Source organism: Protomyctophum bolini (assembly GCF_963924005.1).
Source record: "Protomyctophum bolini genome assembly, chromosome: 5".
Taxonomy (NCBI): domain Eukaryota; kingdom Metazoa; phylum Chordata; class Actinopteri; order Myctophiformes; family Myctophidae; genus Protomyctophum; species Protomyctophum bolini.
In genome coordinates this window covers 26,259,400-26,285,782 of record NC_137866.1, presented here as the reverse complement: position 1 = coordinate 26,285,782, position 26,383 = coordinate 26,259,400, and the positions used below count along the sequence as shown (strand labels likewise).

Genomic DNA, 26,383 nt, shown 5'->3' with positions numbered 1-26,383 from the left:
CCAGAAAAAATTCACAAGTCATCATTTTGTCCTCTGTCTCTGGTCTCTTTCTCTAAGAATATAAAATCAAAATAAAACACATTAACTGTACATATGTACAAAAAAAATCTCCAAGTGTAGAAATTGCATAATCTGCTTTCTTTTTCATTTAATTTCTATTTTTTTGTTTTTTTTCTCTATTTTAAATACAGCTAAAGATGCCGGTACTCTTTAGGGTGGGGCAGTGTGTGAAGGAGAGCTCAAACAGTGAATGAGGAGATAGAGGGAAGAAATTTAGAGAAAAGACAGAAAACACCAACTCAACAAACCCACATGTACATCAACTCTCTCTACACACACACAGACGCACACGCACGCACACACACAGAACTTCTTTACCCATTCACTCGATACAGTCCGTAACCATGTGGTTTTCTTCAGGGTTTCGGTGTTTGCATGTTTCAAAGTATATAGTTGCAGCCAGGGTTTTGTGACTTTGGTCTGCATGGGATGTTGACGGTCACATGGCTTTGCAATTCAATGATGAACTAGGTTCCATTACAGTTAATTCATCCTTCACATCATGATGTAGCACAGTATGTGACATTGTAGTCATTCTACAACTAAAGAAACGGTGTAGTCATAGTAATATAGGATGAGTAATGTTTCACCCTCATATCATTTTCCATATTCGTGTGTGCTAAATCACACATTTCATGATCTGGAAAGTAATTTTCCATAATATTTCAAACAATGGAACCTAATTTCCTGCTTACCACCCCATAATACAGAGAACAGACACGTGGGGTTTATTACTCCGTTTTCTCATTTAGCCAGTATATAAAAGGGATACATTTCCCTAAAAAGATTCCAACAGGAATGAGATGCTCCCGATGATTAGATAGGCTGTAATAACCATTCCATAATAACGAAGACAGAAAGAACATAACACGATCAAACACGGTTTGATTTTCAACACAAGTTGATGTAAACGATTCCTAATGCTTAATTTCTTTACTCCGTCGTACGATGGCGTCGCCTGCTGAAAATAGCAAATAGCAAGTACAAAGTCACAACACAGATGTGTTGTGAACTTCTTGGATCTGCACTTTTCAGCATGCGAAAAGTGCAATGAAGTTAAGCGCTAAGATGCCTCGAGGCATACGTTAGACGTTAAAAGTTATTGCCTTACCTTGTCATTGGGTTGTTTAAATTCAACAGCACTTAAACAAGATTCTCAAGGTTGCTCCCTGACAAACACTCCTTAAACCAAAAGATAATAGTCAACCACTGTACTGTCTCTATGAAGAGGCCTTTACCTCAGTCCACCAAATTATACTGTAAATTGTAACTCTACAATAGCCCTGTAAGGCCTCCACTTGGTTCCATTTGATCACTCGCAAGAGTTAAATTATCACCATACACTTTTACGGCGTAGGGATTAATTTAACAACAAAATATATAATTTTGTAACAAATTCAACTAAACCAACTTTTGTGGGACAGTGGGAGAGGGCTCAGTACAAGCACTGTTGTCAAATACTCACAGAACACACACACACACACACACACACACACACACACACACACACACACACACACACACACACACACACACACACACGAGAGAGCAACTATATAGGTAATTCAAGTAGATGGGCTTATCCTGACTCACAGTAAACAGTGGTGAGGAGAAAACAGTACGATTGTTTTGTTTTTCCGTTGACATAATTCTAAACACTAACAATGTATTAACTGAGCTCTGATCACAATAATCAAGCAACCATTATTTTTGTGTACTAGACCTACAAGATCAAAGTGGAAAATGCATCTGTGACAAAGTATTGTCTTTTTTTTTCCTGTTTTTTTTTTTCTATTTTTAGAAACTAGATCTCTCCTATGTCTTATTTCCTCTCTTGTAGTGGTTGCCCTAACAATGGTTGACATGACAACGGCATAATAATTAGTGCAGTTTTGAGAAGAGGAAAAATTATAAATTCTAGACAGTGGGGGAGCAGTGGTGATGATGGTGAGGTGAATGGGACAGGAAAGAAGGAGAAGAAAAAGAAGAGGGGTTCCTCCTCTGGACACAATGAATGGTGAACAGCTTGGGATTGACAGCTTCCTCTTCCAATCACTGTCTTTGTGACCTGGCGCCTCGTCGCCTCCTGCCTCGAACTGACCTCTCTGGCTTCAGCATTGCTGCCTAAAGTAACAGTAAACATAAGACAAGCACAATGAGTGTCACAGTGTTGATTTTGTCGACTAAAACTAAGACTAACTAATCTTTTTCCACTGACGAAAACTAAATGGAAACGAAATAAAAACCAAGCTATGATGACTAAAACTAAGACTAACTAGAACTGCACTCTGTCGAGTGCATACTTGCTTGTTGCACACTAGTAGGCCTACTAGTACTAGTGCGCAAGCAGAGCGCGCAAGTACTTTCGACCACTACAAACTGTCAAATCTCCGTTTCTCTGTGAAGGAACGTTTGAAATGTTGATTAGGTTTAACTATTTGCTACTACCTACCTACTTTATGCATGTTACGTGATGACTACTTGTGCCTGATATGGCAGTGGTGCCAGATTACATACATGTATACATAAGAGCATTACCTTTAATCCTCCCAACACTAAAACATATCGTCATTACGTCACCATCGAAAACCAATTACACTCTGGCATTGGGTCCTTTAATCCACATCTTTATTACGTCATCATTGAGAGCTAGTTATACATATACTATCTATATGTATGTAATTTGTAAGTTGATTAGCGGTATATTTTATGTTTACGTCATCATTGAGAGCTAGTTATACATATATATGTAATTTGTAAGTTGATTAGCAGTATACTGTGGTTAATTTGCGCCAAAAACCGTCCCAGCCAACCCGCCACTTTTGATGCGTATGCAAATAAAACAGCAAGTTGTGCCTGATTTGCTGGGACCAGATTACATACATGACCATATTTCTTACGTCATCATTGAGAGCTAGTCATACATATACTATGTATATGTAATTTGTAAGTTGATTAGCGGTATACTGTGGTTACTTTGCGCCAAAAACCGTCCCAGCCAACCCGCCACTTTTGATGCGTATGCAAATAAAACAGCAAATTGTGCTTGATTTGCTGGGACCAGGTTACATACATGTATACACAGGAACATTACCTTTAATCCTCCTAACACTAAAACATATCGTCATTATGTCACCATCGAAGACCAATTACACTCTGGCATTGGGTCCTTTAATCCACATATTTCTTACGTCATCATTGAGAGCTAGTTATACATATACACACCATGTACTCTGGTCCCAGCAAATCAGGCACAATTTGCTATTTTATTTTACAAATTACATATATATAGTGTATGACTAGCTCTCAATGACGACGTAAGACATATGGTCATGTATGTATTCTGGTCCCAGCAAATCAGGCACAATTTGCTGTTTTATTTGCATACGCATCAAAAGTGGCGGGTTGGCTGGGACGGTGCATACGGACCGGGCGAAACTATTACTTGCGCGCTCTGCTTGCGCAAGTAAATATACTGATAATTTCGTCAACAAATAAAAACTAGACTAAAATGTTAGGAAGGGATCCAGTATAAGTCATTTTACACTTGGTTGCATGCTGGAAATAGCAGATCTACAAGCTCACAACGTTTGTGTGCTTGTAGATGTGCTATTTTCAGCAAGTGTAAAAACAGTCATTACGACGGCATCAAGGCCCGCCAAAACACATTTTAGTCAAACAAATCAACTGTAGATTTATTCGACTAAAATCTTATGATATTTAGTCGACTAAAACTAGACTAACATTAAAGGCGCAGTGAAACGGAAATGGTGAACAACATGAAAATGGTGTTTCCACATGAAACACCGGTCTGAAGTTTCTGAACCAATCAGAGTGTCGCATCCCTTCAGGCGATGGGACGGTAGCTAGGGACGGTGGCTAATGCTATGCGCAACAGCGTGGTGTTGTTTGTTTATAAATCAGACGGTCGCCCAGCACAACCAGTTTACTGTTATGTGGCTTATTTCTACCCTATAATGTTTTCAGAAACATATTTTAGCGTGATGATTAAGTTGAAACCGAGTAATACACTGTCTGAATGTTATCTTGAATGGAAATAAAAACGGAGTAATCTGTAATCAGAAGCAGCTGTGTTGCATGGATGCGCAGACATGGGGAATTAAACATGTGAGCTTCATTTTTATTGGCTTTTATCGATGTGTATCTCTACACGTCATCACGCAGCACGTTTTCGTTTTAATAAATAAATAATACAATCGTTTTTATGGACCTTTGATATAAAAACACACAGAAATGAGAATTTTCCCATTTTTTTTGGCATCCATTGTTAGGTATGCCCATATGATGACCACGGATATGGTCTAAAAGTGTGAAAAACATATTTTTCATTTCACTGCGCCTTTAAAACATTCCATGTGTCAGAGATCACAACAGTTAAAAAAAATGAATTACCCAACGGTTAATTTATCCATTTGTGGACTGTAGAGACCAGGATTACTGCATGTTTTTGTGAGGGTATCTACCCTACCCTACTCTGATTCTTATTTACACCAGCGTTGTTTTAGCACCACCGTGACACGGTTCAAGAAAGCAAACAGTGGAATATGGGACTATAGCGGAAGGTTTCCTGGTAGACGCTGTTCCCCTCTAGAGCGGATACGGAAACGCTCTCTGTGTTGGCATTCGTTTGTGTGTGGAAATCATTGGATATAGTAGGCGGGGATCTAGACCAGATATGAGCACTTTGACTAAAAGACTTCACACAATCACACAATACAGAAACATTTTACCGTAGGCTTGTTGTCCTCCAGCGCTGCAGCATCCATGTCTCTGAAATCCTCTAGTACATTCTGTAGCCTGAAATGCCAGTTATAATTAATCAGTTAATACATCATATAATGCACTTGCATTTATTTATACTCATTGTACACAGTACCTACAATACTTTAGAAATGAGTCAAGGACAGCAGGTAGCATGAGAGTATGGCTTTTGCTAGTATTAACAAGGAAATACTGAATGGGAACTTACGTTTGTTTCCTTTTCCTGCCTCTCCTGGCACCCACTGTTGGTCCTGCTTGATCCTGAAAGGTTAAGAATCCAAACAGACATGCCATGTTACAAAACAAACGCTGTAAAAAAAAAACATGTTCTGTTCTATAGACCAGATCAGCATGTTCGAATGTTTCTATTGTATTGTAATTTTAGAACAGTTTTTCAGGCGCAGCCCGACACAGCAGCATTGATTGTGCACAGCTGGCCCTACAGGGCATAGCTATACCGGCTATTGCATAACAGGGTGGGGTATGCATTCGATCTCCATTTGCCCGTTGGGCCGGTGCCCAACGGGCACTGTTATAGTACATTTCAAGTGGAAGAGATCACAGTAAACATCCTAAGACTTCTTCCTCCACACTGAGAGGAAAACTGCAGCTGAAACTTAAATGCATTTTATACACAGAGTGTAATGACAACTTATGTGTCTTATGAGCGGTTGGGTCCTTTCTTCTCAGGAGTCAGAACAGACCATGGCAGGAAAATGCCTCCACAACATAACAGAGCTACCAGACCCCCTTCACTGTAGTTGTCAAGCATTCAAGCCTGTACCGTTCTCTTGGTGTACTCTGCACATGCCTGGTTGTGGAGAATATGAAGGATGCCTCATCTGATCATATCACTTTTTCGCCCACATTCTCTGTAGTCTAGTGCCCATGTTTTTACTCCAATGAACTCTCCGCATTCATCTTTGTAATGAGGGGTTCAAGTATTGCAACCCCACTATAACTCCCTCTCTATGAAGTTATCCACAGTTCTTACATCAAGATAATCGAATGTACACTTTCGTCCATGTCTAACCCTATTTATTGAAGTTTTCCCCATAGATGGAAATACTGTATACATAAGAATGGAATTTTCTGTTGCCATCTTAATCCAAAATCGTGGTCAAGAGACCTGCTCAGCATTTCTATATACTGTATGCCACAGAGATAGGATATTAATACCTTACAATCATGCAGTATACCCACGTGGAAACATACTGTACATGGATACTCAGTCAAGTTTGGAATTTGACACCATACTGCGTTTAATCTTATACCCAATTACCCATGGCTCTTTATAAGGCACATTAGACACAGTGCATACTCACCACTTTCTTTGAATTATTTTATTTACTGCAGCAGTGGTCATGACAAACAGACGTTGATGAAGGCCTGAGTAGCCAAAACGCAGCTACTCAAGACTACCGAGTGCGGACGGTTTCTATATACTGTTCACCGAGTCTGCACCCGCCTTAATGAATAATTGACAGTAGAGCACGCTCAGCTCGAGACTTCTGTCCCCCAATGATTCAATACGCTGTAATGACCATTCCATAACAACGAAGACAGAAAGAACATAACACGATCAAACACGGTAAAGCAGTCACCCTAATGATGTGACTGAATTGGTCTGACTGAAGCCTCTAGTCAGAGTCTAGTGTACTTCTTATATGGCTGTGGTTTTATGGAGGAGATGATGAGACAATGGGCAGTAAAGTTTCCCTCTAGGAGAAATAAAGACTAAAACTTTGCGATACCATATTTTATAGTATTGATGATTCCAGTGCGGTCAACAGCATTATAAATGTTTCATGTCATTTAGAACACTTGAAAGATGTATTCACATAACATAATATGAGTTCTTATATTATGCATAAATGCAGTTAACAAGCCCCCATTCTTTTTCTCCTTGCCTGTGCAATGCTTGTTTTATGGTCTTATTATTTGTAATCCAGACACAGTTTAATTCAGGTTTGGGTTGTGTTACCATGTCATGAAGTGGGCGAGAACTCCAAAGGTTGGGCTTCTAATCCAAAATAATTCTGTCATTCATTATTCAAAATCTCCTCATTGACTTGCATTGTACGGTAAAACAGCTCTCAAAGTCACTCATTTAGCACATTAACAATAACAAACAAAGCTGATTCAGACAATATGGATCACCACAAAACCCAGTAGTGTTCGTTTAAAAAAAATCAGTGATGCAATAGCCTGCATCCTTAAGACTCACTAAATTGAGAAAGGACACAATCATGTCACCCTCCAGGGGGGGTCCTGGGATGCAATACTGTACTCACTACTTTACTCTTAACGTCATTGAAGTAGGACTCAAAATGTCCCTGGCTGGGACCCATCTAAAAGACCACCCCTGGGTCCCGGGACCCATTACATTGAAAACCTCTTGCCCACCTTTGGAGTTAACTAAGGTAACTAATTACGCAACCAAATGTCTATCAAAGTGTTCTTGCCCTTTAACAGAAACGTTCAATCATCATGACTGTGCCATGCCAATGTGTACTTAATGCTAGCCTGGCATGGCCATTTAGACCTGAGGAAGATTTAAAAAAATGTTTCTATGTCAGTGGTGCTCAACCTTTTTCATGTGAAGGACCCCCAGAATTATCTCTATTTGGCCGTGGATCCCCATCTGAAAATATGCTGTTCTAGGGACCTCCCAGAAGCAAAGATTTGAGTTAAAAACGTTCGCTCTGAAATAGTATATTCAAAGATTTGCGGCACATTTTCACGATAAAAAAAAATCCAGCTCCGTTGAGCCTCCATTATAAACCGATTTTCAAAGTGCCGTATCTCCAAAGGTTCGAGAGCTGTCCATGGTTCGCCGCCGTGCACCCGACGATCGTAAATCATTTGTGAGTTTGTATCGCATTGCTGAGCACATGTAACTGGTTGTGATGAGAGCTAAGGGGTCTGAGCTAGCGCGACTGATCACTGTGCTCACAACAAAAGCCCCCACCTCCCTGAATAACCCGGAAATTAAACGAGGATCGTAGAGTTAGAGCAGACGTGTGGCATTCCTTAGGTGTGCTTATGCTGCCACCTATCGGCAGGTAATAAAAATAACTGCTTACTCACCAACATTCACCCCACTGCATTAGCTATACTCAAAATGCAAATATTAAAACGTAAAAACAGTACAAGTCCCTCCATACCCTTCACAAACACTCACCCTGCCCTGTTCAGTGTGCAGCAGCGCCCCAGCACTCTCCTCTATAGACCTCCCGCCTCCTCCTCCTCCGTCTCTGGGGCTGTGGTAGCCGCCACCCTGGGGCAGATCCCCTTGCCTCTCCACCCCTGCCTCAACGTAGGGGCACGCGGCTGCAGCCGGCCCCGCGCAGTCCGTCTTTGCCTCCTCCAGGTATATGGGGGGGAGGAGAGGAGGCTCCGGGTGAGTGTGTCCGTGTCCGTCCACCATCACCGTCTTCCTCTGTGACGGCGACGCAGACTCGTGCTCGCTGGGTTTCGGGGTGCCCTGTGCGGGGGAGTGGGCCGCCGCTTCCAGGCTGAGGCGAGACAAGTCAGGGTTGCGAAGGGAGCACGCCCGGCGCGGGCTCAGGGAGATGGGGCCGCTGGCCGCCTGGGGCAGGGTCGGGAGAGGGGTGGACGGGGAGGGGTGCTCCGCGTGGAAGGAGACGGGGGGTAAGGCACAAAAGGGTGACGTGGGGTCAGTCGGCCCTGACTGGGCTCCCTCTTCCCGCTCTTTAGCACTGACTTGGAGGAAGGAGGTATAAATGGTGTCCATGAAAGAGGTGTACGGGTCGATGATCCCCCCACCACTGGCAGACCCACCCTCAGAGCCTCGTTGTAGATGTGAGGCTGGATGTGGCAGAGGAGCAGGAGGAGGGGCTGGGGCGGGGCTCGGTACTGTCTCTGGAACTAAGTGCCTGACTGGAATGTCCTCCTGTTGGGTGGGACTCTGCGTTTCTTGTACCGGCATTGGCTTGTTTTCCGTTGGTGGGGCAATGTTTAACTGAATAAGAGAAAAGACAACAGACAGTATAGCACTTAATAATACACATACGGTAAGTATAAAGATTTTGGTGACATTGGTGGAGATTCAATGAATGACGTTTAGTTCTTTTTTGCAACGTTGATGTTAAAACACCTAGAACGCCCAGGGGTATTTAGGACCATTAAATCAGAGCGCCCAGCGATTTACAGCAACGGAGCACATTTAGCGACGCACCAGGCGCTATCCCTGATGTAGCTGAAGTAGCTAGATGTAGCCAAAACACTCCAAAGGTGATCGACAACAACGGGAGGTATGATTCATTCTGACGCGACCGCGATGGGCCGTCTAAAACATAATCTTTGCTCAGAATTGGACGGAATTATTTAGATCAAGAGTTATTCACGTTTTAAGATTTTCGATTTGCTCGGCTAAAATGGGGGAGAACATTTTCGATGACGTCCTAACCGGAAATAACATTGAATGTTGCGCAACAGACACTACCAGCCTGTGGAGCGATGCGATCGGTTTTGATATCAATAAATCTCCATCCTTTTATTAATCTCCGTCCTGAGTGCTGGGCGTTACTATTTGTTTGGACAGAGAACACGCGCCACTTGGTGGCGCGCTATGAGATTGTAGATCTGCTATTAATCTACAAATACCTGCACAGCCCTCAAAAGCTTAGCAGTTTTGCCATTATTCGGACAGGACAGAGGCAGGAAACCAGGGACAAAGGAGGAGGAAAGACATGTAGTCGGAAATGACTCTTGACTCATCAACGGCAACGCCAACGATTGCGATTATGTAAGATCTGGTCATCTACAGGCCCATACTTGCATATTCATGGCCATTGTTATTAAACTGAAAAGGTGCTTTTTAGTATTTCTGTAAGCCAACAAATCCAAAACAGGAAATACTTCCTCTGTTACAGCTAAGCTATTGTGACGCTTCTCGGAAGTAAACAAGAAACTACGTCCGTGCAAGAATTCGGCTAAAGTTCAAATTTTCATGCTCCTGTGACTTAAACGATGTACGTTGACCGTGCAGTGTGCAATCATCAGGTACATTTTACGTCTTCTCTTTACTTTTATTTATTTTGTTTTGTCTTGCACAGAACCAGCGTGCAAGTCTCTGTTCAACACATTTTCATATGGCTCTGTTGCACTTCACTATGTAATGTGCTTTTGCAACTGAAATAATCGATTATTTACATCAGGGGTTTTCAACCGGTGGCTGGTGGTCCCTGCCATGCATTAAAAAAAAGAAAAAAAACTTACAGGAGTTCTTGCTGTATGGTGTGTGTGTGTGTGTGTGTGTGTGTGTGTGTGATATGAAATGTGATCTTACCATAATCACAGTAATCCTTAATCATATTCCATCATATTCAAACAAAATCACTGTATTTTATTAGATATTATAGCTATTTATAGCTATTATATAGCTGATATTATAGTTATTTTCTCCAGCTGCCTGTGGTGCATGAACCCCCCACCACTATTGTGTGGGGTGGGTCTATGATGGACCCGCCACGCACAATAGTGGTGGTCCCCATGTTGCTCTTAGTCAGGATGGTGGTCCCTGGGTCAAAATCAGTTGAAAACCCCTGATTTACATGGAGAAATGTTGTCATTTAACATGCATCTCAATGGGTGAGAAGGACAGCGTGCCATCAGAGTGGAGTGGGTGGGGCTTAGCGAAGGGCAAATTGTCGACAAGTCGCATTAAACTCCCTAATGATTTGACTAGATAAGTCCTGAGTCTGGGACAGCCCAAGGACACTTGGTTCAAACTGTGACATGTGGGAACCCGGGATCGAACTAGGAACCTTTCCCATTCCCACGCGGCCACCGTTACTTGCAATCTTCTACATATTTAAGCCATCACCCAGTCCCAACACAGCCTTGGGACTCCTACCTGTATGTTGTTGAGTAGGTTGATGGCTCCATCAGGGCCCTGAAGAAGGGACATCCCCAAGGCGGAGGCCTGAGGTAAGAGGAGTTGGCCAGCCCCTAGCCCCACCATATTATGGAGGCTTGCGAGGCCAGAGAGATCTCCTAAAAAACACAGTCAGACAAACACCTATTTATAACGGCTGGGCTAAGCCAATATGCCACTACACTACAGTACTTTATAACGGCTGGGCTAAGCCAATATGGCACTACACTACAGTACACTACAGTACGGTACTTCCAAGGCTTCTGACTTGGGGCAAAGGAGGATTAAGTAAGGCCCCTTTTACACGAGAACGGTTTCCATCGAAAACGTCAAAATAAAGTGTAGGGTTCCGTTTAGACGACGACAGCGTTTTTGGGGGTTGAAAACGTCAAAACAAAGTGAAAATCTTTGAAAACCCACCGCCTCGCGTCTCCATGTAAACGGGCAAAAAGATGAATCTGTAAAATGTGACACATCATGGCTCACGTGGGCTCACACCGCTTCCGTTTATTACGTTGATGCAGAGCCGTAGGCGATGTTTGGAGTTCCTAGAATGAGCAAGCGCTTTTTTTAGTCACTGTTGCGTCTGTGTAAAAAGCTGAATAAAAAAAACGAGAACGCAACAGGACTTTGTCGTTTTCTTTGGAGACAGTTGCCGTTTTAGTCAGTCTTTTGAATAGTTTTAATTTAGTTTTAGTCACATTTTAGTCACCTGGAATGTGTTAGTGTTAGTCTAGTAAGTTTTAGTCGACTAAATGTCATGAGATTTTAGTCGCCTAAATCTGCAGTTGATTGATGACTAAAATGTATGTATGGCGGGCCTTGATGCCATCGAAATGACTGATTTTACTTAGAAGCGTCGCGATGCGCTGTGACTGTGAGCTTGTAGATAGTCTATTTTCAGCATGCAACCAATTGTAAAATGACTTGTACTGATCTGCTGTCCTCTAGTCCCTTCCTAACATTTTAGTCTAGTTTTTATGTCGACAAAATTGTCAATATATTTAGCCGTAGTTTTAGTCATCAGAGCTTAGTTTTTCATGTAGTTTCCATTTAGTTTTCGTCAGTGAAAGAAAAGGTAGTCCACGAACATTTTTCGTCATGGTTTTAGTCGACGACATCAACACTTGACTTGTCAACTTGCCTAATACAGCAGGGTTGAGCAGGGCAGGGAGTAACTGCTGCAGGAGGGGGTTGTCCTTCCCCTGGAGTGGAAGGGGGATCAGCGTATCGACACCGGGGTCAGGGTTACCCTGGAGGAGGGGGGGGGGGGGCATTGCAGTGCATCCAATTAGATGGGATTCTAAATTCCCATTTCACTCATTTGTATTTTTGTTTTGTTTGTTGTTACTGTATTGACATTTTAATTCAAGTTTAGCATTAACATTACCAATACAAGAAAAATAAAAAATTACAAATGTCAAAACAAACATGAATGTGCTTGAAACTCACGCATATCAAGATAAACAAGTTTTGACAGCAACCCAAACCATACAGAATAATGGCGTACGCGGAAAAGCTAAGAAAAATAGGGCAAGGGGGTAAAAAGAACAGGACTAATTTTTATTTATTTAAGAAAAAAACTACAGACCTAAGAGGAAGGGAGCAACTGGAGATAGGGGGAAGCCTACCTGAGGTGGGGTATGTTGGGTTTGCTGTGCAGGAGCTAGTTGTGTGGAATGAGATGGGTGTAGCTCGGCTGAGCCAAGGGCAGCGGTTAGCAGGGCAGGGCTGAGGGGGAGGAAGGCTGTAGAGGGATGAGGTTGGAGGTGGGTAGGGAGGAGCAGAGACTGCAGGGCTTGCAGAGAAGCCTCGGACGTGGGAGGTGGAAGTAAGCCCTGGAGGACCTCGAGGAGGCTGGGTCCAGGGAGCGACGACGGATCCAGCATGCTGGAGTTCTTGTCCATGGGGAGGCCGTCTAACGTGGCCGTGATCTGGTGGGGCTGGTGAAGAGGAACCTCCAAACTGAGCTGGCTCAACTGACCCAGCCCCGATAGAGACATGGCAGTCTGCTGCTGCCCCAGCAGCAAGGAGGCCATGAGGAGTGCCTGGAGGCTTGGCTTGTCGGCCAAACCCAGATCAGCCTCCTGTCCTGGTGTAGAGGCTCCCGGGTGTGGCAGCGGGTTGAGCAGGCCCAGGAGGTTCAGAGGAAGCTCCCCGTGAGTGCCAAGCAATGAGGGCAACAACGGGAACAGAGGGTGGCCATTCAGCTGATGTGTTTGTTTGTGTTGCTGATCTTGGTTGTGCTGCTGCTGTGCGTCATGCTGTTGCATTAGTAGGTGTTGTTGCTGCAGGTCCGACTGTTGCTCCGAGAGATTCTGTGAAGACTGTGGCGTAGCAGGGGCCGGGGGTATTTGACCCTGTTGCCCGCCTAACCACAGCCCCCCCAGGGGCAACGATGCCAACACAGTGGGGTCCAGGATGGATGGTAGGCCGCCTGTGGTTGATAACAGCTGGAGGAGCTGCTCTTGGTTCATGAAGGGAAAGGCTTCAGCTAAAGGTAAAGGTAAAGGACTAGAAGAGTCCCCCACGGTGGGGGTAGCGTTGAGACTTGGGCTGTCACCAGGACCGGTGGGGTTGGCGTGTCCGGCGGCACCAGGGCTGCTGGACTGTGGAGGTTCAGTCATCATGGAAACCCGGTTGTCTGCAGGTATCGACTGTCCGTGCCCTGAAGTAGTCGAGATGTACATGATTAACATAGCAGAATGCAGCAAGTCGCAACAGTAAATATTTGTGTAATACCATAGCTTCACCATTATTAATAATTTTTGAAGCCCACAGGCACGCTCATGCATGTCACAGTTTGAACCGAAAGTTTATTTTTGTCTTCTGCGGTGATATTTTCAGTGGACTTCGGCAGAAGAGAATCTAAATTCTAATATGAGCGGTGTTTGAGTATATGGACAGATTTATTTTTTATATAGTTTTGCCGTTCAGTCCGATTCGGGTCTCGGATTAATTGCATTACCGGTAATTCGATTTTCTCTTCATTTTTCGATTCTTCATTCACGGTTAAGGAATGTTTTACAAACGAAAATCCTCCGTGAGTCAAAGACATCAATGGGTATGTAAATGATAGAAACAGTCATTTCTTGGGTGTACTCCTCCTGTAACGTTGTTCAGGACGGGAACCGCTTTTGGTGTTTTATGCATAATGTTATACTTTAGCTGTTGAAAACTAGCAGATCTACAAGCTCATAGAGCGGCACCGAGTGCCACGCTACGAGCTTGTAGCTCTGCTAAAAAAAATGTAATGGTGAAAATGTGGCACAAAATATACATTCTTTCAGAGCGAACGTTTTGAATTCAAATCTTTGCCTCATTTGATGAAAATCAAACTTAACTAAAACGTAATACAAATGTTTAGGAATTCACATGCAACTTTCCCACTGTTCACCAAACGTCACCCTCACCTATAGTGTTATTCCCCGGTGGAGTTGACACTCTGCCAGTGGTATGGTCCAACGATGCCCCCTCCCCTTGGGGTGCAGTGGAAGATGCTGCCAGCAGGGCCAAAACATGGTTGCTAAGATCCAGAGGCTTCGGGGAGGTAGAGGTCACCATAGTAACGCAACTCTGAGAATGACTCAGGTCCATGGTTGTTGCCAAGCTGGTGCTTCTACTTCTACTTCTGCTGCACATATCCGTTGCAAGGGAGACATGATGGGATGAGGCCTCGTGCGAGGCTGCGTGGAATATGGAGTCAACTGTGGTAAAGTGATTCCGATTCCTAGTCTGTTGGTGCTTGTCTGTTGAAGGGGGAGACAGGGGAGTAGGCTGAGGAGGGCTGCTGCTGCTGTGGTGGAAAGCTAAATGAGAACTGGGCAATGTTGTGTAAGGAGGGGATAGTCTTTGTAAAGGGCTAGATTTCAGAGGCTGTGCCTGTAACGGAGACTGACGCGACCGGGGCCGAGCGGAGGAGGAGGTGGGAGAAGGAGAAAGGGGCTGCTGTGTTGAGGGTAGAGTAGTGTTATTGGTTCGACATGGAGAGCGGGTCTGAAGAGGCCTAACGGAGTTTGAGTAAGAGCCAGGAGAAGATGGCTGTGGTCTGGGGCTTTGTCTGTTCGTGTTCCCACCTCCTCCACTCCCTCCTACCGACGCAGACCCTAGCGAGCCGGGTGCAGAGTTCGATGCTGAAGTTGCGGCCTGCTGTGCATTCTGCACACTGAGTAGGTGTAATAGGGCAGACAGAGGCTGAGTTGGAGGGTCCAGAGCCAAGGCTGCAGTCCCAGCAGCACCAGCCAGGCCTGTAGTGAAATCCAGGGCCTCCATTTGTCTCAGTGGCCCAGCGAGAGGCATCGAATGCCGGGCAGTAGCGGAGAGCCTGGGTGACTGCCCTGGGAGGATAGGGTGTTGGTGGTGGTTCTCCATGATGGCAGAGTTATGGTTCTGCGTGGCAGTTGAGGTAGAGGAGGAATGCAATGGGGAGGGGAAGGAGGGAGAGGAGGAAGAGAGGTTGATGATTGTGTTGGGAATGGAGTCTCCTGGGGGAGTCATCCTCGGCCCATTAACAAGCTGTTGAGTTTCTCTAAGCATGCTGAGGACCGTGGGCGACCGCCGCTGCCTTTTCCTATGCGAGGCATTGCGTTCCACAGGCGTAGGGAGGTGATGTGAGGAGGCGACAAGAGACTGAGCTAGAGGGTGGGAGGGAGGGAAGAGGAGAGAAGAGGCCCCTGCGAGGGAGGGGTTGGTAGGAGGCCTTGTTGCAGCGCTAGAGGAAGGGGCGTGTTTTTTATGTAAAGTGCTATTTGTTACCTTCGACGGCTGCTGCTGCTGGTTATCTTTCGAGACATCCAGCGGAGAGGCCGAGGTCAAGGGGTTGCCACCTGGATTTGAGCTCTGACTTTGAGTCATCTGGCTAGCCAGCTGGGCCTTGGCAGCTGCAGAGAGGAGACTGCTAGCAGGGAAGGAGGATGGGTGCGGCTGCCTGGCTTGATGGCTGTGGTGGTGATGGTGGTTCAGAAACGGTCCAAGGGGCAACCCAGAGGGCCCGGCAGCATTCGGCCCAAATCCTGCAGGTCCTGCATTGGGCACAGGACCCAGAGCAGCCTTGGAGGGCTTCAAGTTGCCACCTTTATCAAGTGCCAGGGAGAGTACGTGAGGGTTGCTGCCGCTGCTTTGGTTGGCCAGGAGGACAGGACTGGAAGGGAACAGGATGTGATGGTTATTAGTGCTACTGTTGCCTGAGTTCTTGAACTGCTCCAAGATGTCTTCCAGCTTGAATTTGGGGAAGTGGAGGCTGGGGTTAGGAGAGCTGCAGGGAAGCGGGGAGTGGGGAGAGGAAGAGGAGGACTTCCTCCTCGGAGCGAAGTTACTTCCCATCACTACTCCTCCTTCTACACCTCCTGCTGCTACTCCTCCATGATCAGAGAGGGAGGAAGAGGAGGAAGAGGGGTGGCGGGATCTCTGGTGAGGGGACGCACAGTTCATGTTATTAACAGACGGAGAGGGGGAGGGAGACGGAGACAGGGGAGAACCTCCCACAATAACACTGTGATGATGAGAAGCATGGGACTGCATTCCCCTTCCTCCTCCAACACCCATTTTCATGGGCGACGGGGGAGGCGACAGCGGTCCCAACCGAGGCGACCCAGGGGTCTCCGGGGTTTGGGGTATTGACCTTTGACCTTGACTGAGGTTCTGGGGCGTCGGCGTACGGGGTGGTCGCTGGGGGGCGCTGTAACCAGGGAACGGGGAGTTGGAGGAGACGGTAGAGAAGGAAGAGGGGGAGGAAGCAGACAGAGGAGGAGGAGGATACTGTAGCCTCCTCAGAGCATCCATGGGATGGTGGGAGTTTGTGGCCAGGTGTGCGAGCGGGGAGGAACCATTGTATGGGTACATGAGTTGAGGGGAGGATCTGGGGCTGGCGCAGGGGGCTGGATTGACGTTGTTGTGGGGCCGGGCACGAGCCACATGAGGTTTGTGTTGGTAAGTGCCATGGTCCTCTTCTTTTTCCACACGCATCCTCTTTGGATCCTGGTTGTCTACCAAGACACTGTTGACCTCTGAAAGTACATGCCACAAAAGTGAAAGTACATGCCACAAAAGTGCATAACATTTAACTAAACCGAGATTTGTTAGATAAATGGGCCAATGTACCAAATTATTTTGGGTCAAATATAGCAGGCCAATGGCAAACACAGACATGTAATTCTATGTGAGGCATGCCTACTAATTCCCCAAATGCCATCGCTACTTGCCTTAGCCCAACTCTAAATCTCTCCAAACCGTAAATTAGGACCAACAAAAAGTAAATTTCCATAATTCTCCTCCTCTTTCTCCTGTCTTTGTGAGGACATTTGGGCTCAACAAACATGGAGGTACAATCTGACACACAGCTGCCAACATACCTGAGTGATGATGGGCAGAAAAGGGCAGCTGTGATGTCTGCATGCTGCGACACAATGCAGCCATGGCTACCACTTTCCGACGATGGTTACAGAGTTTGGTCATATCCTGCTCTGCCTTGCCCAGTTGCTGGCTGTGCTGCTGTTGCTCCGCTTTCACACCAACACTAAAGTTGAACACCTGCAAGAGAACAATTCAACGAGTACACTCAGTAAAAAGTGATTTCATGGTTGCCTGAACTGATTTTCTGCCAAACTTATGTTGTAGTGCTCACTCTATGCCTAGGGCGACATTGGACGACATTTTTTTTTAGTCACATATCGAAACTAACATGTAATTAGGAAGAAACCTGCAGTATTCTATAAGATATGGGAGAAGTTCTTGGACTTCATTAAGCGAGGTGATATTGAAGAGGCTTTGGATGTATAGTGGTTAATTGGGGTAGTCAGCTGTGGGGTGGGGGTAGGGAACTGTTATGTACAGTATGTAATGTGTTTTATTTTCGTTTTATTTTCCGTTTTGTCATTATTATTTATTTATTTTTGTTCTGTATGTATTGTACATTTCGTGATAAGATTTAGTTTGTATTTGTGCTGCCATGGGGATGTGGGGGGGGGGGGGGAATATATGTCAATTGTTTTGAAAATACTCACGATATGTGACTAATAGTCACATATCGCCTAGAACAACATAGGACGACCACCTTAGTTTATACTGCTTCATAATTTAATACCGGCTCTTGGCGTCTCCGTTGCCTGGCGGACGTCAATGATTATTTTCCTCTGTCCAGACTATCTTAGTGGCGATCTTTAGCTGCGTTTTTATTGGACTTGAAGCTCAGGTTGAGGTGATCATACACTACAGCCATGTTTTAAGGAGCTCAATAAAAGAAATCATCGCAACCTTGCGGGCTGGTGAAACGAAAGTATCCAACGCCCCGGAAATGATTCAGTGTTACCGGAAGTTCACCTTAAGGCTTAAAAGCCTGGCATTCTGTGCAAAACCACTAGATGGGGCTGTTGGCCGTGAAAGAGTTAATATTACATATTATTACTGACTCAAGCGAAGTTTCCCAATTTTTATAATAAAAAATAATATATATATATAATATATAATGCGATAATATATCGCATTGAACTAGTCTTGTGTGGAGAGACTGTTGCCTCCCACAATTTCCCAACGCTTCCTGTCATACCGTGAGCACGGAGGCTCTGATCATGAGTAAAATATGAAGCAGATGTGAAGCTGTCACGCACATTTATCCTAATATAAATCAAAATCATCTAAGCACATATAGCTTGCTGGTTAGTAGAAATGGAAATTTAAAAATATATTTAAAAATAGATATTTGTGCCAACATTGCATTTGCATTACTCAGATTAGGTGTAGTTCCAGACTGTATAGCATTCAGAGTAGTTGTCTGGCTGGCTATGCAAGTATGCAAGACATCGAACAGTAATTGTCGAGCGCGTTAATCACATTACTTTGTTTGACATTGTTCGATCAGTGACATAACATTCCTTGAACATTGCAGCATAGTAGTCGCATGTACATGAATAACAAATATTATAATGACGAAGCATTGTAAAACTCATCCTGTGTTCTGGAATTATATTGACAACATCCTAAACTAAATGATAAACACACAAAGACACTGTTATGCTTTACCTTGTTGATGACCAGCGGACACTCCAGCCCACACTTGCAGGTCCCATCAGTCAACAGATAGGTCTTAACCTCATCCAGAGTAGATAGGGCAGTGCCACTGGGACTATAGCAAGTACAAATGGACAAAATAGACTGGTAAGGCTGGGTATTATTGATGTTTTACAAAACAAACTAAAAATTAATATTTTTTAATCAACTGCATATAATACACATTTCTACTCTAGTTGACATAAACAGTTTATAATTGCACATTCCTCTGTCCTTTATGACTTCCTCAGCAAAAGAGTAAAGAGAACAGTGTGGCTGAGATGGACAGACGGAACAATCAAACACCAAGTAACTCTCTGGTAGTTGCATTATATTGTATATGTTTTGCCTAACTTGCAACTTTACACCTTTTCAAATTTCTGATTTTTGAGCCAACCGTTCCCATACAATTTTGTATCCACTTCTAATCCATTTGGTTTTAACCATGTGAGAGGTGCAGGTATTTCTGTCCCTTTGGGGGGTGGCGAGGTCAAGCGGTTGACATGTTTCTGTGAATGTCCATTATATTGACGGAGAACTTTCATGCAAATAAACATATCTCAGCAATTGCTTTTGCCTGTGATCCATTCCCTGTCATTTTTATAGCAGAACCATCTTTGAGCTTGAGTTTCTTCAGGAGCACAGTTCAGCTTGGTTGAAAACATTTGGTACCAAAAGTTTGTTGACATTTTGGTATCATTTGATACCTCCTACATTTGGTCAGTGCATTTATGGTATTGAATGTTGGCACCCGGCCCTTCTGTTAACCCATTCTAGACGGGAACCCCTACAAGCCCCCTACAAGACCTACAAGCTCATAGCCTGGCACTGAGCGCTACGAGCTTGTAGGTCTGCTATTTTTTTAAATGTGGTGCAAATCTTTGGGGTGCATGCGTTTGGTCCGACTAGTCATTGGTCCGAAACACGAAAACCCACCTCAAACCCTAACCTAACCATAACCGCAAGCACGGGAGCAGGCGCTAGTCCAAGGTGCGGACGCATGTCGAACCAATGCTCCGTCGGACCATAGTATGCCTCCCAAATCTTTGAATATGTATTCTTTCAGAGCAAACGTTTTTAACTCAAATCTTTGCTTCTGGGGGGTCCCTGGAACAACATATTTTCAGATGGGGGTCGGCGGCCAATTACATATATTTTTTGGGGTCCTTGACATGAAAAAGGTTGAGCACCACCGACATAGAAACATGAGTTCTTACTCTTATTAATACTTCTCATCGGTTCAATATTTATCAAACCCACAGACACTAGAGACATTCACTTTGAAAGCATTTCAAAAACAGCAGAAATAGCAGATTTACAAGTTAAGTGTATCAAGATGCGATGCATTGTGAACTTATAGATTTGCTATTTTTGCGTCACACGAATCAGGGCGGTTACAAGGAGTCGCATGGTGTCTGCCCAACAGTGACGATATGCAAAGAAACCAACAGCTCTTGTTAACCCATTTAGATCTGATTCTACAGTTTTTCAATCTTCATGTCAAGGACCCCCAGAATTATCTGTATTTGGCCGCCGACCCCCATATCAAAATATGTTGTTTCAGGGACCCCCTCAGAAGCAAATATTTGAGTTAAAACGTTCACTGTGAAAGAATATATATTCACACATTTTCACGGAACTCTGGAACTATGAGCTTGTAGATCTGCTATTTTTCTTCTTTTTTTTAATCTTTTTTTGCGGCTCAAGCCTTTTATTGTTTTTTTTTAAGGGACAGACAGTAGGCTGACAGGAAACGGGAGAGAGATGGGGGGATGACATGCAGTAAAGGCCGTGTCGGGCTCGGGAGTCGAACCTGCGGCACACTGCGACTGGATTACCAGTCGGGTGCCCAGCACCGCCTGGGCCGATCTGCTATCTTTCAACAGCTAAAGTTTAAAATAATGGTTAAAGTGGTTAAAAGCTATAAGGCGAGACCGGATGCAGTTCCGGTCTAAATGGGTTAAATATTGCTATTTTATAAGTAATAGGCTATGTTTTGTGAAGGTCATATACACTCATGCCTCAATGTTAAGAATGGTCAGTGTATACCATTTAAAATATAATTGGGCAGTTCCAGCTCGGTTTCTAAAAGGCAAACAAACATGAACCTGACCACGAAAAATAACATACTGTACAAACAAGCATATTCAAGTAATCCAATCTCTCCCTGTTCTGATGCACAAAACACTAAATAATTCTTCTTGGAAGTGCGTAGGCTTAAAATCTACATGGAACTATTAGCAAGAAAGTCACTCTTCATCCCCACAATCAGAGTTAGGCTACAATGTAACCACTAACAAAACACTCATGGTTTTACAGTGAAACAACCAAATAGCAAAGTTCTGACAAAAGCAGCTCTTTTCAATGAGTCATATTAGCCAAAACAGACAAAAACTAAAGAACGCATAAAGAAAGACAGCGACTAACGGACTGACTGACAGACGCACGCCTACTCATCTCTACATACCGGTATATAATGACTCACAGATGCATGTTCTGTGCACTATTCCCTGCCTCACTGATTCTCAAACTGGGGTGTAAGACTCTTCCAGGGGGTCCTCTAATGAACAGTTTGAACACTAGCTACATTAAAAAAAATCTTTACAAATCTTCTATCCCTGGCTGGCACATCTGTTCAAATGGAGGTGTCCGTGGCAAATACACATCAGGTCCTTGAAATTAAAAGAGAACCACTGCCTTACCTGACATAGACGACCTGTCCATGCGCCACTCTCCTCTGCCAGCCAATGGGGACGTGTATTGCCACGGCATGGACAACGTCCCTGTCCCCACTGCCAGTCTCACTGCCTCCCATCATTTTGTAGCTGCTGCTTTCCAGCACCTTGGGACAGAACCGGAGAAGCTAAATACATCTGACAAACTCATATCAAAACAAGCCACATTATTTATAGAGGACTTTGCAAGTGAGACTGAGAGAAATTTAAACAGCTGTCAAACTCTTTGATTTTATTTCATGCATAATACGAATAAGAATATAATTGTGCATGTGGGAGAAGATTGTCATTTGAATCTAAACAAATTAATTAATTAATTTTCTCAGCCAGTCTTATGGACGTCACTGTTCTATTAATGAATGCGACAGCATGCTTTCCTGGTTATGTAATATCATCTGTCAGTGTCAAGATTAAAGGGATAGTTCAGTTGTCAGAGAATTTCAAGTCAGACAAACTCAGATACATTTTTACTCTCTGCATTAATTTCCAAGGCATATTTTAATATAATATTTTTTGGCACTCAAAAGTAAGTAATATTCTCCAAAGCTGAAGATAGCCTAGCATTTAATTTATTACAATTCTTAACATTTAACTCACAAGTAGACACAAAATCCAACACCAACCATTGACATACAAACAGAAAGGTCCTATCTGATTGTATTAAACGACGTTAAATTCACCAACATTGCAGCTGTATGGAAAGCTTGTATTATCCTCTCTCCATCTGCAAAGTGTTTGTTTCTGTAGCTACTTTCTGTCAAGAAATTCTGTGCAGGCGATTTTGTGTTAGGGTCTTAAGCTGCGTTCAGACCTGAATATATATATAAATTTGCCCTGGTTCGACCCGTTTGTGCTGTGCCAGTTTGCGCAACTTCTCGTCTTTGCATTGACTTTGTATGTAATCACGGCATTATGTGCCATTTCGAAAACAGGTGGTATGCAGGACCGCTGAGACTATAGTGATTTCCAACAAGCGCTTCCAAATGTCAACACTTAATCACCTGTACAGAATCAAATGACAAGAAATAGCTCTATATGTCTATAGTGGATTCTTACGAAACAAACACGTCACAGATAGAAAGAGATAATTCAAGCTTTCCATGTAACTGTAATGTTGGTGAGTTTAACATTGCTTAATACAATAATATAGGACTTTTCTGTTTGGATGTATGGGCTGTCAATGGTTGGTGTTGCAACTCTAGATTCCAAAATCTAGGGGGTTGAAAGTTGCGGCTAACAAAATCCATAGTTTGGAACTTCTTGTTTTCCCTTAAATTCACTGTGGCTTTTCTGTATAACCATTAACTTCATTCACAATATCTAGCTCTGTTGGACTGTTTGGACCAGAATTTGTCCTTTCCACTTTTGAGGAAATATTGCTACTTGTAGACATCCATACATTTAGCTAAACTAGGCAAAGGTCAACATTCACTAGCTTAAAACATCCAGGTAGAGAAATAAAATAAGTCAAGGGTGGGAAACTTTGACAATGGAGAGGATGGATATTTCCACACTCACTCCAGAGGGCCACATTGTACATATTACCAGTAAGACGCGCAAACGCTGGAAGCGAACGCAGCTGAGACCCTGCAGATCATGTCTGTCTGTCTGTCTGTCTGTGTGTGTGTCTGTCCCGCTGTTACTGTATATGTGGACCTGGCCCCTTTTGTGCCCATATATGGAGCTGAGTGGACCTGGCCCCTTTTGTGCCCATATATGGAGCCGAGTGATTGCTGATGCAACACACTCCATATTTGGATAGCGGGACAGACAGACACACACAGACATGATCTGCTAGGTCTCATAGTAAGTGCTCACTGCGTTCGCAACTATCGTAGCAAAAATAAGGGGGCCTCTTCTGACATCACAACACTCCATATTTGGGCATGCCTGACACAGAACTCCCTATGTACGACAAAAATCTACACTAATAGCTGAATATACATTAGGAGAAATTTATAATAGCTGATGCTGAATGATGGGATTACATGCATCCCTAATACATGTATGCTGTTGTAAAGGATCTGAGTGACATGACAACATGATGAGTGTAACTTTGCTTATTAATGCATAACTGCAATGCATGCAAATGCATGCAAGACCTGCACTGCAACAGAAGGCAGGTATTTTAGTAGATAACAACTGAAGGAGCCTTCAAGTTCAAAGCCTTCATCATAGATACAGAGAAGAAACATCCAGCACTTGAGCCCATTTTCCTGAAAGTAGGGCTGGGATATAAAATATGGATGCAGGCAATATGCATTTTAGCAGTGATGTTGCTTGGGATTTCACAGGATGAATACAACAGAAACATGAAACCTTGTGGAAAATGGTTTGCGTCAGAAGAATGAACATTGCCCATAGCCACATACCTTGTCATCTTTGGGAAGCCAGTGTCTGTTTTGGCTAAGGTATCCACTCTCCAACGTACATACTGCTGGGTTATATTAGCACACAGACTGCCAGAAACACCTGAATGCCGGACCGGACGTCCCACAAGGACTGTTCCCTGTTCCTCCTCTCCTCTAGAGACTAGAGTTCCCCTCAAATATGAGGCTTGTCCCTGATCCGGAATACAATTCAGCCTCTTCGGTTCATATCAGAACAGATGCAGAGGAAGGGGGGGAAAGAAAGAGTCTGTGGAATGAGAGATGGAGGTCAGATAAGGAAAAATTTGGCACGTCCTGGAAATATTGCTTTATGATTTATAACTTTCCGGCTGCTCAGAAATTAATCAAAAGTACAGTCTGGAAGATTAGCTAAATGCTGTCCTCACCAATGTAATAACACTTTAAGAACAAGTTGCGGACACTTTGAAGTGGCAAGGAGGGCGTGTTGAAAATAGGCCTGTGGTTGTCTGGTCTTATCCTAAAGCCACACAGTTCAAATCAGTTTTCATGTACCATTGTAACTCTGGGAGTACACAATTATGGAAACAAATGGATGGTCCATCTGTAGACTCTCAGGAGTTAGAGGATTTGACTGGGCAGCACATATTTTTACAACTAAGTTTGGGGCAAACAATAAACAATGAAGACGTGCTAAAGTCACAGACTAGTTCAACTACATCATTGTAATACAATCAGGCTAGAATACTGAAATGTTACACGCAGATCATGACTCGGTGGGTACAGGGCAGGCTAACATAACAGCTAGGCTAAAAGCTAGGCTAACTACTCCACTTTGTGCAATGTTGTCGTGACAGCTGTCAGGCGCACAAAACACCCTAATACAAAACTCTTGCAGAAGACGGATTCAAAAGATAAAAAGGATCGAGCCCCCCTTGCACAAATCCTTCACTTCGCATATGAATGTTGCGTAAGAGCCGGATCAACTGGCGTTATCATGGATGCTAAACGACGTTAGCACGATCTATCAACCGTTACCTGCGTCAAAGTTTGGGACTCTTCTTGTTTCCTAGCTCGCTCGCGGGAGAATCGGGAGTTAGCCTGGCCAGCTAACCCGACTAGCCGACAGAGGGGAGGGGAGCGGAGGGGAGCGGACGGGAGGGGGGGGAATGTTTTGAAAGCCAAAAATGTTTAATCTTAACGGCCAACCGTCAAAGCAGCCCCGGCCGTCATTCGGATCTGCTATGTGCGTCAATCAACTGCTGTGTCTCTGTGCGGCGTCCAGTCCGTCCGCTTTAAAACACAAAGGGCAATAATAATAATAACGCTTCATGTTCCTGCGCCTCCTCCTTCTCCTGACTGACTGTGTGTCTGTGTGTGATCTCTCTCTCTGGAGCTAACTAACGTTAGCACGCTAGCCTAGTAGTAGGATGCTAAAGAGGTTAGCATTGAGTGAAATGTACTTGATTCTGGACGTGTCCCGAGGAGACTCAAGGATGTCCCGCTCCGCTCGCCTCGCGCTGCCGTGCGCGTATCCCAAAGCGTTGCCGTGGGCTCTCTTCAGTGAAAGCAGTTGTGCATTCACACGTACAACGACCTACCGGGAGAACCAGCCATTAATCCACAATTCACTGTTCACTGTTTTTTTTTTTTTTTTTTTTTTCCCTTGGCTTCTTGCAGATTCTGTGCAAAAAAAATAATGGAGTTTTCTATCGCGCATGCGCAATGAACGGGGGGAATATTGTACCCAACATGCAACGGGACCTTTGTAGTACGCGTTCCAGACATCAGTCTCGAGCTCCTTGATAAAGGACATGATAATGGGAGAATAATAATAGGCCCCAAAAACAGATGTCTTTCCATACAATGTGATGGATTCATGTGACTCCAATTGCACCTGTCTATAGTGTATGTTTGCCAAGATAAGAAGTGTTCACAATATAATTTTGGCCCACAGAAGGGATATAAATAGGTAGTAGACCTATATATAACTGCTTTTATGGCAAAGATTCTGGAAAAATATTAAGATGTTTTTATTGATTCTACTCTATAGACCCCCCCCCCCCCAATGCAATTGATTATTTTTTTGGTGTTTTCTTCTCCCCCACCTGTAAAGTAGGCCCTTTGGGATCTTGAAAAGCACTAGCCTACCGGTATATAAGTCTGCATTATTATTATTATTATTATTATTATTATTATTATTATTATTAACAATAAATTACTTATGGATGGACCATGGATGAGTGTGTGTGTGTGTGTGTGTGTGTGTGTGTGTGTGTGCGTGCGTGCGTGCGTGTGTGTGTGTGTGTGTGTGTGTGTGTGTGTGTGTGTGTGTGTGTGCGTGCGGGTGCGCGCATGCGTGCGTGTGTGGATGACTTAGCCTTTGTCTCTGTAATTCAGCAGGGCATTGAAGGCCAAGGACATGATGAATGTCTATGTATATGCATGAGTGGGGCATGGCGTGTGTGTGTGTGTGTGTGTGTGTGTGTGTGTGTGTGTGTGTGTGTGTGTGT

General features: G+C 44.0%; 1 protein-coding gene across 3 annotated transcripts; it reads right to left on the bottom strand.

The window, feature by feature from the left end:
* Positions 1-1,243: 1,243 nt before the first annotated feature.
* On the bottom strand, positions 1,244-25,605 carry mbd6 (methyl-CpG binding domain protein 6). Of its 3 annotated transcripts, none has more exons than XM_080763159.1 (13): positions 24,909-25,605; positions 23,895-24,159; positions 21,490-21,629; positions 18,761-18,863; positions 17,095-17,272; positions 14,158-16,749; positions 12,376-13,412; positions 11,889-11,997; positions 10,724-10,863; positions 8,027-8,827; positions 5,051-5,103; positions 4,812-4,878; positions 1,244-2,184 (listed from the first exon to the last, which is right to left on the bottom strand). In XM_080763159.1, the coding sequence occupies exons 3-13, from the start codon at positions 21,603-21,605 to the stop codon at positions 2,113-2,115; spliced, it is 5,268 nt and encodes a 1,755-aa protein (XP_080619285.1). In that variant the 5' UTR covers positions 21,606-21,629; positions 23,895-24,159; positions 24,909-25,605; the 3' UTR covers positions 1,244-2,112. The 3 variants fall into 3 exon arrangements, with proteins under 3 accessions (XP_080619285.1, XP_080619286.1, XP_080619287.1); XM_080763160.1 differs by having other exon boundaries at positions 25,334-25,605; XM_080763161.1 differs by having other exon boundaries at positions 25,472-25,556.
* Positions 25,606-26,383: the final 778 nt, after the last annotated feature.